Here is a 14,178-nt window from a genome sequence, read left to right as displayed (position 1 = left end):
CAGCAGCCCTGGCACCAGAGGGAAGGAGGGACTAGAGCCCTAGCCCACCACTCCCACAGATCTGACCAGATCAGGCACTAATGTGAGCCCTCAGCCGAGGTAGCCACTGAGCTTGGCCCCAGGGCCTGGCAGCAGCCCTGGCACCAGAGGGAGGGAGGGACTAGAGCCCTAGCCCACCACTCCCACAGATCTGACCCAATCAGACAGTGATGTGGCTCCCAGAGGTCTCTGAGTATTGCCATGGCCATACATTTTAGTTTAGTTTAGTTTATTTCCCTTCGCAAGATCCCCCTTCGCAAGATCCCCCTTCCTTCCCTCCCTTCCCTTCTTTCTTTCCATGTCTTTCCCTCCCTTTTCCTTTTTTCCTTCTTTCTTTCTTTCCATGACTTTCATATTTTTTATAAAAATGTTGGGGTTGCCAGGTCTGATTCAGATAATACCTGAGGACTTTGGGGAGTGAAGCCTAGGAAGGATTTGACATCACTTTTGTGATGTCACTTCCTAGTCAAAGGTCAGGTGATGGCTCTTCCCAAGCTCCACCCCTTCTAATGATGTCACTTCCAGCATACTGCACCAAAACCCCACCCCTTCCTGTGATGTCACTTTCAGGGCACACCCCCAAATCTTCCTCTTCATCTGAAGTCACTTCAGTGCATCATGTCTTGTGGCTCTCAAACATCTGACTTTATTCTATGTGGCTCTTACACTAAGCAAGTTTGGACACCGCTGTGATATAACAAATATTTTAAATGCATGTCTGTCTGTTCTACAGGTCCCAAGCCTATTGTGTTTTTACAACATGCTTTTCTTGGAGATGCTACGCACTGGATTTCAGATTTGCCCAACAAAAGCTTTGGTTTCATACTAGCAGATGCTGGCTATGATGTTTGGTTGGGAAACAGCAGAGGGAACACCTGGTCTTCACAGCACAAGACTCTTAAACCAACTGAACAGAACTTCTGGGAGTTTAGGTAAGAGAATAAAGAAATAATACCAACAACATTCGATTCATATACTGCCCTTCAGGACAACATGACACCCACTAAGAACTGTTTACAAAATATGTCATAACAACAACAACAACAACAACATTCAATTTATACATCATCCTCCAAGACAACTTAACGCCCACTGAGAGCAGTTTACAAAGTATGCTATTATTATCCCCACAACAATCACCCTGTGAGGTGGGTGGGGCTGAGAGAGCTTCAAGAAGCTGTGACTGACCCAAGGTCACCCAGCTGGCTTAAAGTGGAAGACTGAGAAATCAAACCCAGTTCTCTAGATGAGAGTCCCACCGCTCTTAACCACTACACCAAACTGTTACTGTAAATTGATTGTAATTTCAACCATCATACCTATGAAAGAGTCTCATTGATTCATCTATCATCACAGGTATGCCAACAGAGGTGCCCACTGCCCACATGGAACTTCATGGAACTGTGTAGCCCTGCAAATGGTTCTCAGTAACTTAAGTATGATAATGGCAGGGAACATTCACAGTTCTCGAATGTAACTTCCCCCTGAAGTTTTGCCTAAAGCAATTGCCTAAGAAATTCATCTCTCAGAAATTTCAAGAAAAGCTAATTTTGATATATCTAGCAAAGTTTTTCAAGGAAATTTTAGATCCTAAAAAGCCAATGGTGTCAATAAATGGTGTCTAAAGTGGAATTTGAAATAAATTTGGTGTTTCTTCCTTAAGTAAAATATTTAAGGAATTCCCAGGAAACCCAAACAGGTCAGATGACTCATTTTCTTAAGGATTTTCTTGCATTCCAGGGAGCAATGGTAGAATCGATGCTCATAAAATAAAGAAATAACCTTTGAATGATGCAGCAACCATGATATTCTTGTATTTCTTCCAGTCTGCAGTCTCACAATGAGCTGAAGGGAACTGCTGCATTTACTATGCTGGCTTAATGCAGAATATTACTTTCCAATCTAAGCAGTATCCACCGGGGTGTGTGTAATGAAAATCATGAGTTGTAAAAATCACAAAAATAACCAACTTTCTGAAACAGAAATGCTACTCTGTGCTGCTTCATAGTCACAAAAGCCCTCCCTGAAAAAATCTGTGTTTTTTTCAAGTTCTAGCATTTACCAGCAATGCTGCATGAACTTGCATTTCACTTTGAATCCATATTGAATTTCTTCTTTTCAATCAGATTGTTGCAAGAAAGGAGGAAACAGCAGTCTCATCCAATCTCAAAGAGTGCTGCCATTCTCTTTCCCACCTTCTTCCCCCTTCACCCCTCCTTGTGGGCTAGAGAGGGACTTTTTTTCTTGTGAAAGAAAAGATCCACAGAAGTTAGAGGTGTTAGTCTGTAGCTGTCAAATAGTAAAAAGTCCAGTAGCACCTTTAAGACTAACCAACTTTATTGAGGCATAAGGTTTTAAGAACTGCATCTGACAAAGGGCCCTGTTGTTCTCAAAAGCTAATGTCTTAATAAAGTTGGTTAGTCTTAAAGGTGCTACCGGACATTTTACTATTTTGGGCATGCTCAGAAGCTCATAGAATCTGAACACTTCCCCCAATTTCCTTGAAACTTGGGGGTTCGTTGTAGGACAAGCAGATGACACGCCACTGCCATTTTGGTGACATTTAGCTGAAAAACAATGACTTTAGCCCACACCCCTCCAGGGAATAATGAAACTGCAATGATACCTGGAGGTGAGGGGGGCTTTCAACAGAAGCCTTCTTCACATTCTGAAAGGAAACAAACAACAAGAAGGAAAGAAGGAAAATGAAGGGTTTTCAGTGGAAAGTTAAAATATATCAGTAGTCACTTTAAGAGTAGGGAAATGAAATGAATGCAGACAAGATTTTGTTTTTTTAAATGCTGGCGGGCTGGCTGGAGCTCTCCTGCTGGCTGCTGCTTGACAGCCATTTTAGGAACCAGTTGAGAAAACTTCGAGGGACTGTGAAGAGAGGGACTTAATTTGGGAATCTGTAAAATCAACTCCTTTACCCAATTTGCTTGAAACTTGGCAGTTCTTTTGTAGACAGGCAGAAGACTCTATGCTGCAATTTCAGTGTCATTTGGTTGAAAACAATGACTCCAGGCCCTCAAAAATGTTCCCCATAGGGCATAATGGCAGACTGCTGGGTTGTGGTAGTGGTGATCTGCAAAATGGAAGCCTTCCTCACTTTATGAAAGGAAACAAACTACAGATAAGGAAAGGTGACAAATGCAGACTTTTCAGTGGAAAGGTAAAAATATTTGCATATTGGTAGTTGTTGTAAGAGTAGGTAAATGAAATGAGCTGGAGCTTTCCTAGTGGATGATGCTTGATGGCCATTTTAGGAACTAGTAGAAAGAACTTAGTGCAGCTGCACAGAGAGGGGGCTACTTTGGGGGGCTATAAAAAGCAGTCTGAATTTGATGGTATTGTATCAAGATGCTTATTGTGTGATGTAAGGAGCACAGGGCTTAAACCAGGCAGAAGGATATTTCAATTAGTGAATCAGTGAGGTGTATGGGGGTGGAGGTAATCTTTTTCATGGTGCCACAGCCCTACGCCTTCTTTTTAGACAAAACAACACATGTAATGTAACCCTTGGAGAAAAATTTAAGTTTACACCTTCAGAACCTCTTTGGTAAGTTGCTGATTTGTCACAGATAATAGGAGGTTAAAGTGAACTAAATACCAGCTTCCGTTTATCGAAATAAACTCTTCTCCCCTATATACCTCCACCTGAGTGGCTATGGTGTATTAATTGTGCAGGAGTTTATCTATCAGCGCTAGGAGATGGAAAGTGTTCTGTGCCTTTGAGGAAAAGGATGCCAACAAGGAAGGAGCCAAATTGCTGCAGTAGCAGAACTGCTTGAAGGGAGGAGTAGGGTAACCTGAAACCCTTCCCTCTCCCATTTGTAATAGTGAATCAGGACTGTATTGAGTGTCTTTTTATTTTCCCTAATGGTTCATCAGTATAATTCTGCTCCTTGAAGTAAACTTCTGTTTATAACTCCCTTCTTCTGTAAGAAAGGATGAAGTGGAGTAGAAATCAATATTTTTCTTCCAGACAGGGCTCCTCAGCATTGAAGGGTCATTTGTACCCTCTTTACCAGAGCTAATAGGCTGACAGGCTTCTACCCAAATACTAAGCTGCTCTTTTAAACTTTCAGAGAACCTGGCTTCAAAACTAGTACCAGAAAAGTTATATTTTGAACAACCCTCCACAGGGTACTTGTTTACTTCCTTGAAACAAGGTTTCTATCCCACCCAGACCTGAAAATCCTAACTAGTAGCCCAAAATAAGTTGACTACAGTTTATGCTCTTATCCAGAGCTGCAATCTCCCTGTATGTACCATAGAAGGAAGGATCTAACTCTATGACTTAATCCACTCATTATATTATAATTTTGCAATCTGAATGTAATTAATGATTAAATTACTGATTAATACAACTCAAACTATTTTAGCACCAGACATTTTCATTTCTTTCTACATTTAGTATGGTTAATTTTTTGTTTTGCCTGTATGTGTTTATTTTTATAGTTTTCATGAGATGGGATATTACGACATTCCAGCAGTAATATACTTCATACTGAATACAACAGGGCAAGAACAGCTTTATTGCGTAGGCCATTCTGAAGGTTCTACAATCGGTATGTTACAGAATTTACGCTGTTTCACAAAAGTGGCATAACAATGTGAAAAGTTTGTTCTTATAACATGTTAGCAAAATGAAATTGGAGTGGAACCAATCAGGGCCCTTTTCACACTGCTTACCTTGACTGGCAACGACACGGAACATTGCGCTAAAAACGCAGAACATTGCATTTTCTTGCGCGAGATTTGCAGGACGTCGCACAAATCTTGCGCGAGAAAACACGATGTTCCGCATTTTTAGCACAATGTTCTGCGTCATTGCCAGTCAAGGTAAGCAGTGTGAAAAGGGCCCAGCTTTCCAGATTCAGCTTTAGAAAGGAGTAAAGCTATGGCAAACACAAATAAACATGACAGATACAGTCTCCACTGTATGGAAAGGATACCATGTTTATTGTTACCATGTTTATTGAGACACTGTTTTTGTGATTGTAGTGCAGAATATGGTTGCACAATACACTTTTATAATATCAATCTCATTAGTGGTAATGAGCAACTCAGGCTGTTTTTTGCATGGGGGCAGGGGGAGAATTTTGATGTTTTACTACTTCTCTTGTAATCCTGTGAATGTTGTATTCTCCAGAATTTTACATATTCCCCATCCCACTAAAAGCAGCCAATATAATCCTACTGCTGCCGTATCAAAGCTAGCAAGAATATAGCATTAAAGATCATTTTCCTATTACCTGCCAGTGAAATGATTTTATTACCTAGACAATGAAACTGTTGTTTAATTTCCTGACTCAAGAGATCTTACCTTTTTTTCAGGTTTCATAGCATTCTCTACTTGGCCAAAACTGGCTGAAACAATCAAAGTATTCTTTGCCTTGGGACCTGCAACCACAATTACATATGCTACAGTACCTGCTATAAACCTGGCATATCTTCCTAAAAAAATGCTTCAAGTAAGTGCTGGACTTCAGTAGTGCTGGGCTCTATTTAAATGATCATTCATGGATGCAGAGTCTGATCCTATGCACAATTACTTGGAATAAAGTTCCATTGAGATCCTTTCCGGAGCTCCTATGATCAAATTATCTTGAGAAAAGACTAATAGAATAATAAATTGATTTCTAGAGGAAAATATGCTAGGTAGAAATTCAGCAACCAAAAAGGTTATATTTGGATCACTATCTAGCATCAGATAGGGAAGAATCTCTCCCTGAAAATTATTAATCAGAGCTGAAGTTATAAGAAATAAAATTCAGAAATCCCTAAAAACAGTAAAAAGCGGACATTCCAATATTTTGTGAGACAAAATGTCAATTTTAACCTGACCATAGGAACAAAGGCGATCTTAATATAGAAGCTACCGTTCAGTACTTCAGAGGGGTTAGCATTCAATTGAGCTAAGGCAAATGCCTGAACATAATGAAAAGCCATTAAATATCTCATATAGAATGGTAAGGACTGGTGAGGTAAGATACCAGAAATTGGGCTGAGCAAACTCTACAAGTCTGTATTACCATGCTACTGTAACTAAGATCGATATGACAACATTTTACAGTAGATAAGGTCTCTGCCTTACCCAGCACAGGCATGTCTTCAATTGTAAGCCCCAGATGTTGAAACCCGGCATCAACAATCTTCATCCAAGCAGAATAGTAAACATCTTGTTTAGAAAAAACAGCAAACTTTCTGTCTCTGCAGCAAAGATGGTCTTTATCAGGGCTTTCTTTCTGGGAAAAGAGGTGGTGGAACTCTCTATTACCACATGTGCGCACGCAAAGTGCATTTGCGCTCCCAGAAATGCATGATGGCATCACTTCTGAAAGTGACATCACTCCAGGAAGTGATGCCACTCCCAGAAGTGACACTACTTCCCGGAAGCCAGCAAAATGCATTACAACAAGATAAATATTAGTAAGCTTGGAAAATTTCTCTCTCTCTCTCTCTCTCTCTCTCTCTCTCTCTCTCTCACACACACACACACACACACACACACACAGAAGAATAAAAGAAAGCAGAATGAATTCAAAGCAGCTTAACCTCCTCTGCAGAGCCCGCGCTGGGCTCCAGCTTGTTCTCTCGCTCTCGCTCTCGCTCTCTCTCACTCAGAGCGGAACCACAAGTGACGCCTGACACAGGTTGGACACTTGTCAGCTTCCCTCAAGTTTTGATGGGAAATGTAGGCATCCTGGTCTTGCAGCTTGGCTCTCTGACTGCTGTCTAATGGACTTTTCAACTGTCACTTTTCCAACATTCTGCCAAGCTGCCTACATTTCCCATCAAAACTTGAGGGAAGCTGACAAGTGTCCAACCTGTGCCTTTTGTCACTTGTGGTTCCGCTCTCAGAGAGAGAGAGAGAGAGAGAGAGAGAGAGAGAGAGAGAGAGAGAGAGAGGAATGAAAAGAAAACAGAATGAACTCAAAGCCCCTTACCCTCCTCTGTAGAGCCCGTGGGGCCGAAGGAGGAAAGAATCACGTAGGCAGATTCCAGAGCTTCCAGAACGCCATTCTGGGGTGTTCCCCCTCAAAAAAAGCCCTGGTCTGTATTCTTAACTTAAAAGCCCTGAGCCGTGCTCTAGCTTCCAGTGACTTTTGGCCTAATTCAGCTATGGGAGATATATTTGAGACATACTGAGGAATGCCTATTATCCTACATATAAATGGGCAAAGAGGATGATCAAAAGATTCTGTAATTGCCAAGATCCAAACAGCAATGTCATAAACTAGCTGGCTGTAGGGTTATTTTTGAATAGAACAACTGGACTGCACCTGGAATATATCTTCCCCCTCGTAAAAATGTGAGATATTGCTCTAGCCATAGGCATAATTTTATTCAGCGCAAATTTATGCTGGGGAAGCCAAGAAAAGTTCTAAGGAAAGAACAATTCCCAAATAACAAAACTTCTTAACTTGTTCAATATCAGAATTTGCTATAGCTCTCTTGGAAAGACCTAAGTTGCTATTGTTAGAGAAAGCCAAGATTTTAGATTTGTTGCAATTTATTTGCAAGTCCCCATCTAGGCAATATGTTAAAAATATCTCAATAGTCTCTTCAGGCCAATCTTAGTTTGGGATATAAGGACTGAATCATCAGCATAGAGCAACAATGGTAATTCCATTGATACCAATCTGAGGGCATGAAACTCTGGAAATGAAAGGCACATATATATATAGGTTGAAAAGAAGCAAACAACCTTGCCTAACCCCCCTATCAAAGCTAAAACTTTCTGCTACTTTATTATATGATAACGGCGGCGAGAACTTTATATGCACAATATTGGAAAAAAGAAGAAATTCCAGAAGTTGGAGAATGGATTCAAAAATTGTTGCACATGGCAGAAATGGACAAGCTAATGAGAAAACTGAGAGACAGAGATCCAAAACAATTTATAGAGGACTGGGGGAAATTGAAAGAGTATTTGGGAAAAAAATGGGATGTTAAAGGGCATTTATGGTCTTTCGAGAATTATTAAATAAGATGTAGTATAGTGTAAATCTTTACCTTTAAAATTAATATTAACAAATAAGAATTAGAATTAGAATTTGGAAAGGAAAAAGGGGTTGCAGTGCTGTTGGAAGTCAATATAGAAAAGGGGGGAGGGGATGGGGAACATATGAGGAATCAATGGGGTTATTAATGATATGTAACAATATATATTGTATGTTATCCCGTCTAATAAAATCTTTATATATATTTAAAAAAAAGCTAAAACTTTCTGAGAGTTACCCTTCTCCAGTGCAGCAAACCTGAATAGTATTAGTATTAGAGACTGGATCATGATTGAACCAGTGGTTCATCAGAGCCCATTTCTAATGAACCCCCCACGAACTTTAGGCCGGTTTTTTTTTTTTGGTTCATCACTGCAGACAGCCTGGTGCTGATCAATCAGTTTCCTAGGCAACGGGGGGGGGGCTTTCTGCCGACTCTCTGCTTACCAGGAAGTGACATTTTCACAAACCAAATGAACCAGTTCATGAACCAGGGCAAGTTTGTGAAAGTTCATTGTTCATGATTCGTGAAACATGACCAACCACAAACTGTATGGTTCATTTTTTTTCCTCGATTGTGCCCATCTCTAAGTATATAACAAGGGAGAATTTGCAAAGATTGTGGGGAGCATCTCATTACCCCACCACATCATCTTTTTCTTCCCTACCCCCATAGCCTCTCTCCCTTTTTCTGCTTCCTTCTCTTCTTCTCATCCATCTTTGTCTGCTCCCCCCTCTACCTTTCCCCCTCTCCACCAGCAGCATCTCCTCTATGGCACAGTCGCATGGTGCTAGTTGAGCCAGCCCTGTTGCATGGGGAACCTGCAAGGACTTGCAGGGATAGTTCACTTTTCCCTGTATCCCCTCCCCCTTCCTCCTTCCCTCCCCCAGTAGCTTCCATATTCTCACTTTTCCATACTTCCTGCTCTGGACTGGTTGGAACCCTAGGCCCAAAACCTCACATGCCTCAATACTTCAGACTTATTGGCTTCCAACACTTGTCATCACGAAGCCTTGGGCAACATCAGCTCCAAAAGCATAATTCTCCCTCCCCTCCAAACAGATGGTCATCTGAAGAATGTGAGCAGATATATGTTCTGATCAAGAACCATATGTAACTACCTGTCCTCTTGCCATCTGTTCCTACCTCTTTCAGTTAATAATAACATAATAATGTTAATAATGGCATAATTATTATGTTAATAATAACATTATAATAGTATTTGATTTATATACTGCCTTTCAAGACAACTTAACACCCACTCAGAGTGGTTTACACAATGTGTTATTATTATCCTCACAACAATCACCCTGTGAGGTGGGTGGGGCTGAGAGAGCTCCAAGAAGCTGTGACTGACCCAAGATCACCCAGCTGGCTTCAAGTGGAGGAGTGGGGAATCAAACCCGGCTCACCAGATTAGAATCCTGCCACTCTTAACCTCTATGCCAAACTGCCCCCAATGAACAGTCAGGGAAACGGAGGCATATTGTATACTGCATTCTGTTTGCCCAAGAAATCGTTGGTGAAATGCTGTCCTCTTGCCTGAACAGCAGTGCTTTCACCCAGTCCCTGCAAACCAGATACAAAGATGGTACCTTGTTACCTCAAAATGTAGTGCACAGTGTTATTTTGTACTGTGCAGAAAAGTGCCGGCTGAATGATGTGCCTGTTCAGAGTAATCAGTCCACCTGGCATCCTGAACTGCCCCTGGGTACCTGGGCTTATTCTATCATAGTTATCATGAGCCCTCAAGAGATATCACATTCCATAAGCTGTGTGGTGTCCCCAACCAACTTCCTTCCCTCCTTCAAGTGAAGCGCAGTTACTTGGCCTCGCTCTAATACATGCTGAGCAGAGTGCAAGATTCTTTGTTTTTTTGGTTAATAAATTTTTATTGGATGGGTCAATATATATTCAAATTAAAACACAAATACAATCCAATTCAATTCCCACAAGTATATTTCCCCACCCCTCTCCTCCCCCTTTCCAATGTTGACTTCCAACAGCACTCGAACCCCCCGCTACTAATATCCCATTATTTCTATATTATAGTTGTTCTTATCTTGTTATTGGTAAAGATCTTAACTATATCTTATCTTACTTAGTATCATTAAAACCCTTCAAAAGACCATAGTTGTCCCTTAACATCCCATTTCTTTTCCATATATTTGTTCAGCTTTTTCCAGTCTTCCAAAAATGTTTTTGGTTCTTGATCCTTCAGGTTTCTCGTTAATTTATCCATTTCAGCCATGTACAACAATTTGCTTGTCCATTCTTCAATTTCAGGTATTTCTTCTTTCTTCCAGTATTGAGCATATAATATTCTTGCTGCTGTTATCATATAATATAGCAATGTTCTATCATTTCTATTAACATCTTCTAAGTGCAAAGACAATAACAGCATTTCTGGATTTTTAACCACATTATACTGTAGTATCAAAGACATCTCAGCACATATTTTAGCCCAAAAGTCTCTAGCCTTACGGCAAATACACCACATATGAAATAGAGAACCTTCATGCTCCTTACATTTCCAACACTTATTAGATAGCTGCTTATTGGCTATGGCTAATTTTTTTGGTGTTAAATACCATTTATATAACATTTTATAGCCATTCTCTCTAATACTGGTACATGTTGATATTTTTAACATATTTTTCCACAATTGTTCCCGTGCTTCCATCCTTATTTCATTATTACAGTTTATTGCCCACTTTACTATTTGTACCTTGACTGTTTCATCTTCTGTGAACCATTTCAATAACAATTTATACATTTTAGAAATTACTTTATTACTGTCTCCTAACAAAAGTTCCTCAAATTCTGAATTCTTAATTCTAAAACCTGTCTTCCTTTGATCTGTATCAAATAGGTCTTTAATTTGTCTATACTGTAACCAACCATATTTAAATGGCAACTCCTCGTTTGGTTTGAGTTTTACCTCCTTATCTACTACTTCTGTTAAGTCCTTGAGGGTAAGCCATTCTTTTCCTTTATACTCTAGGTTTGGGTTGATCACCTCAGCTGGTATAATCCACAGTGGTTTCTTCTGATCTATAAATTTTTTATACTTTAGCCAAGTCAGCAATAAATTTCTTCTCAGATAGTGGTGCTGAAACATTGCATCCATTTTATACTTATCGTACCACATATACGCATGCCATCCGAAAAATTTATTATAGCCTTCCAAAGTTAACAATTTATGATTGGCTAAAGACACCCATTCTTTTAACCAGACTAGACATATCGCCTCATGGTAAAGTCGAAGATCAGGTAATAGCATTCCACCTCTTTCCTTAGCATCACAAAGTACTTTCATCTTTACTCTTGGTTTCTTCCCTGCCCACACAAATTCTGATATTCTGCCATTTTTCAAATTGTTTTTTGTCTTTTATGATTGGTATTGTTTGCATTAGGAACATAATTCTAGGCAGCACATTCATTTTAACTGTGGCAATCCGACCAAACCACGATAAGTTTAATTTATTCCATTTTATCATATCTCTTTCAATTTGTGTTCAGAGCTTTTCATAATTATTCTTAAACAAGTCAATATTTTTAGCTGTCAGCTCTGTTCCCAAATATTTAGTCTTGTGTACCACTTCACAATTTGTTAATTCACTCAGTTCCTGTTGCTTCTTCTTGGTCATATTCTTGGTTATTATTTTTGACTTCTTTTTGTTTATAAAAAAGCCTGCCAAATCTCCAAATTCCTTAATTTTATACAGTAGTCTTGGCAAAGTTTGTAGTGGATCTTCTGCTATAAACATCACATCATCTGCAAAAGCTCTCAACTTGTATGTAGATCCCTTTATTTTTATTCCTTTTATGTTGTCATCTTCTCTGATCTGCCTTAGTAATATTTCTAAGACCATAACAAATAACAATGGTGATAGTGGACATCCTTGTCTTGTACCTTTCCTTATTTCAAACTTCTCTGTCAGGTCGTCATTGACACAGATTGTCGCTCTTTGTTCCTTATATATTGTTTTTACTGCTTCTATAAATTCTTTACCTAAGTCCATCTTTTCCATTGATGCAAACATAAAGTCCCAGTTCAAGTTGTCAAAGGCCTTCTCTGCATCTGCAAAGAAAAAGCCAACTTCTTTATCTGGTCGTTTGTCAAAATATTCAATGGCATTTATAACCACTCTCAAGTTATCTTTTAGTTGTCTGTTTGGTAGGAATCCAGCTTGGTCCTCTCCTATAAAGTCCATTAGCCATATTTTAAGTCTGTCTGCTAATATTCTTGCCAATATTTTATAGTCATTATTTATAAGCGAAATTGGTCTGTAATTTTTCACATCTGTCAAATCTTGTGATTCTTTCGGGATCAGAGCAATGCTCGCTTCATTCCATGTATCTGGAAGCCCTTTTCCTTGAAGTATATCATTCATTATATTTTTTAATATCGGTACAAGGTCTTCCTTCATTACTTTATAAAATTTAGCTGTGATCCCATCCGGTCCTGGTACTTTTCCAATCTTTGCTACTTCTATTGCTTGTATAATTTCTTCCTCTGTTACTGGAGCATTCAGTCTCTGCTTCATTTTTTCTGATATCCTTGGTAAATCCGTTTTTTGTAAATATCGGTCTATTTCTTCCAAGTTTACTGCCTTTCTTTGAAATAATTTCGCATAATATTTATAAAAGGCACGCTTAATTTATTGCTAGTCTTTCAATTAATTTCCTTCTTCCATTATCCTATTAATAATTTTCTACTCTTTTTTCTTTTTCAATTGCCAGGCTAGGTACTTTCCTGGTTTGTTTGCTCCTTCAAATGATTTCTGCTGAAGTGTCTTTAATCTCCATTCTAGTTCTTTGTTATTAATGGCTCTTACTTGTTCCTGCAGTATTTTGATCTCTTGTCTTACTGATTTTTTCCCAGGTTTTTTCTTTAACTCCTGTTCTTTTTTATATAGTTTCTCCTGTATCTCTTGCCACTTCTCTTGCTTTCTTTTCTTATCCTTGTTATTTAATGAAATTAAATTTCCTCTTATTACTGCCTTGTATGTGTCCCATACCATCTGGGTTGAAACTTCATTGTTATTATTTATTCGGAAAAACTGCTTTGTCTCTTCTTTTAAATGTTTTATATTTTCCTGATTTTGCAATAAATCTTCATTTATTCTCCATGGTAATTTTTTCTGGCCCATTATAGTTTTCCATAATATTGGGTTGTGGTCTGAGCTCACCCTTGGCAAAATTTCCACTTTTTTGTCCATAAAGCTAGTTCATTTGATGTCCAAATCATATCTATTCTTGAAAAAGATGCATGCCTCATGGAGTAGTATGTAAAGTCTTTACCTTTTGGATTTTCTCTTTTCCACACATCCTCCAACTTTTCTTGCTGTACTAATTCAAAAAGTACTTTCGGTAATTTCCCAGATTTCTGCTTGCCTCCCTTTAACTCCCTGTCCATTTGTAAATCCACCACGCCATTAAAATATCCAGCCATTATCATCTGGTCATATGAGTCTTGATCCAATTTCTCTATTATTTCTCTGTAAAACTGGTCTTTTGCACCATTAGGTGCATATAAACCTATTATCAGTGGGTTTTTTGGCATTTACATTAATTTCCACAGCCAGATACCTTCCGTTCTGATCTTGAAAAATTAATTTAGAGTCTATATCTTCTTTGATATACATCACTACTCCTTGTTTCTTTTGTTTTGACGATGCTGCATACTCTTTTCCTAATGGTTTATTTTTCAGATATTTGATATCTTGATCCTTAATATGTGTTTCTTGTAGACAAATTATATTAGTTTTGTTTCTTTAACCAGTGAAAAATTGCTTTTCTCTTTTGGGGTGAGTTTAGTCCATTTACATTCCACGATAGTAATTTGTACTCCATTGTGTTACATTCTTAATAATCTGGGAAAGTCCTCTACATTTTCTTCAAAAAACTTCTCCATCTGTTCTCTTGTCTTGATTATGACTCTTAGCCCATTAAAATAAAAACTTAGTCCTTCTGGTAACTCCCATCTGTATCTAATATTCTTTTCTCTTAGTTTTTGGGTCAGCTCCCTGTATTTTTTCCTTTCTTGGAGAATCCTTTTTGGCATCTCTTTCATTATCTTGATCTTGTTTCCCTCCACTGATAAGGGATCTCCAAAGTGCCTTT

At 38.8% G+C, this 14,178-nt stretch overlaps 1 protein-coding gene across 1 annotated transcript in view; it reads left to right on the top strand.

Moving 5' to 3' along the window:
* Window positions 1–14,178, top strand: part of LOC129332276 (lipase member N-like) — a 41,472-nt gene that overhangs the window by 12,568 nt on the left and 14,726 nt on the right. Inside the window, exons 3-5 of the mRNA XM_054983260.1 lie at window positions 773–971; window positions 4,501–4,610; window positions 5,380–5,516. Coding sequence (XP_054839235.1) covers window positions 773–971; window positions 4,501–4,610; window positions 5,380–5,516 — 446 coding nt within the window. The remainder of the gene's footprint in view (window positions 1–772; window positions 972–4,500; window positions 4,611–5,379; window positions 5,517–14,178) is intronic.

Source organism: Eublepharis macularius, chromosome 6 (genome assembly GCF_028583425.1).
Source record: "Eublepharis macularius isolate TG4126 chromosome 6, MPM_Emac_v1.0, whole genome shotgun sequence".
Classification (NCBI taxonomy): Eukaryota; Metazoa; Chordata; class Lepidosauria; order Squamata; family Eublepharidae; genus Eublepharis; species Eublepharis macularius.
The sequence above is the reverse complement of the archived record's forward strand: the minus strand, read 5'-3'. Positions and strand labels throughout refer to the sequence as shown.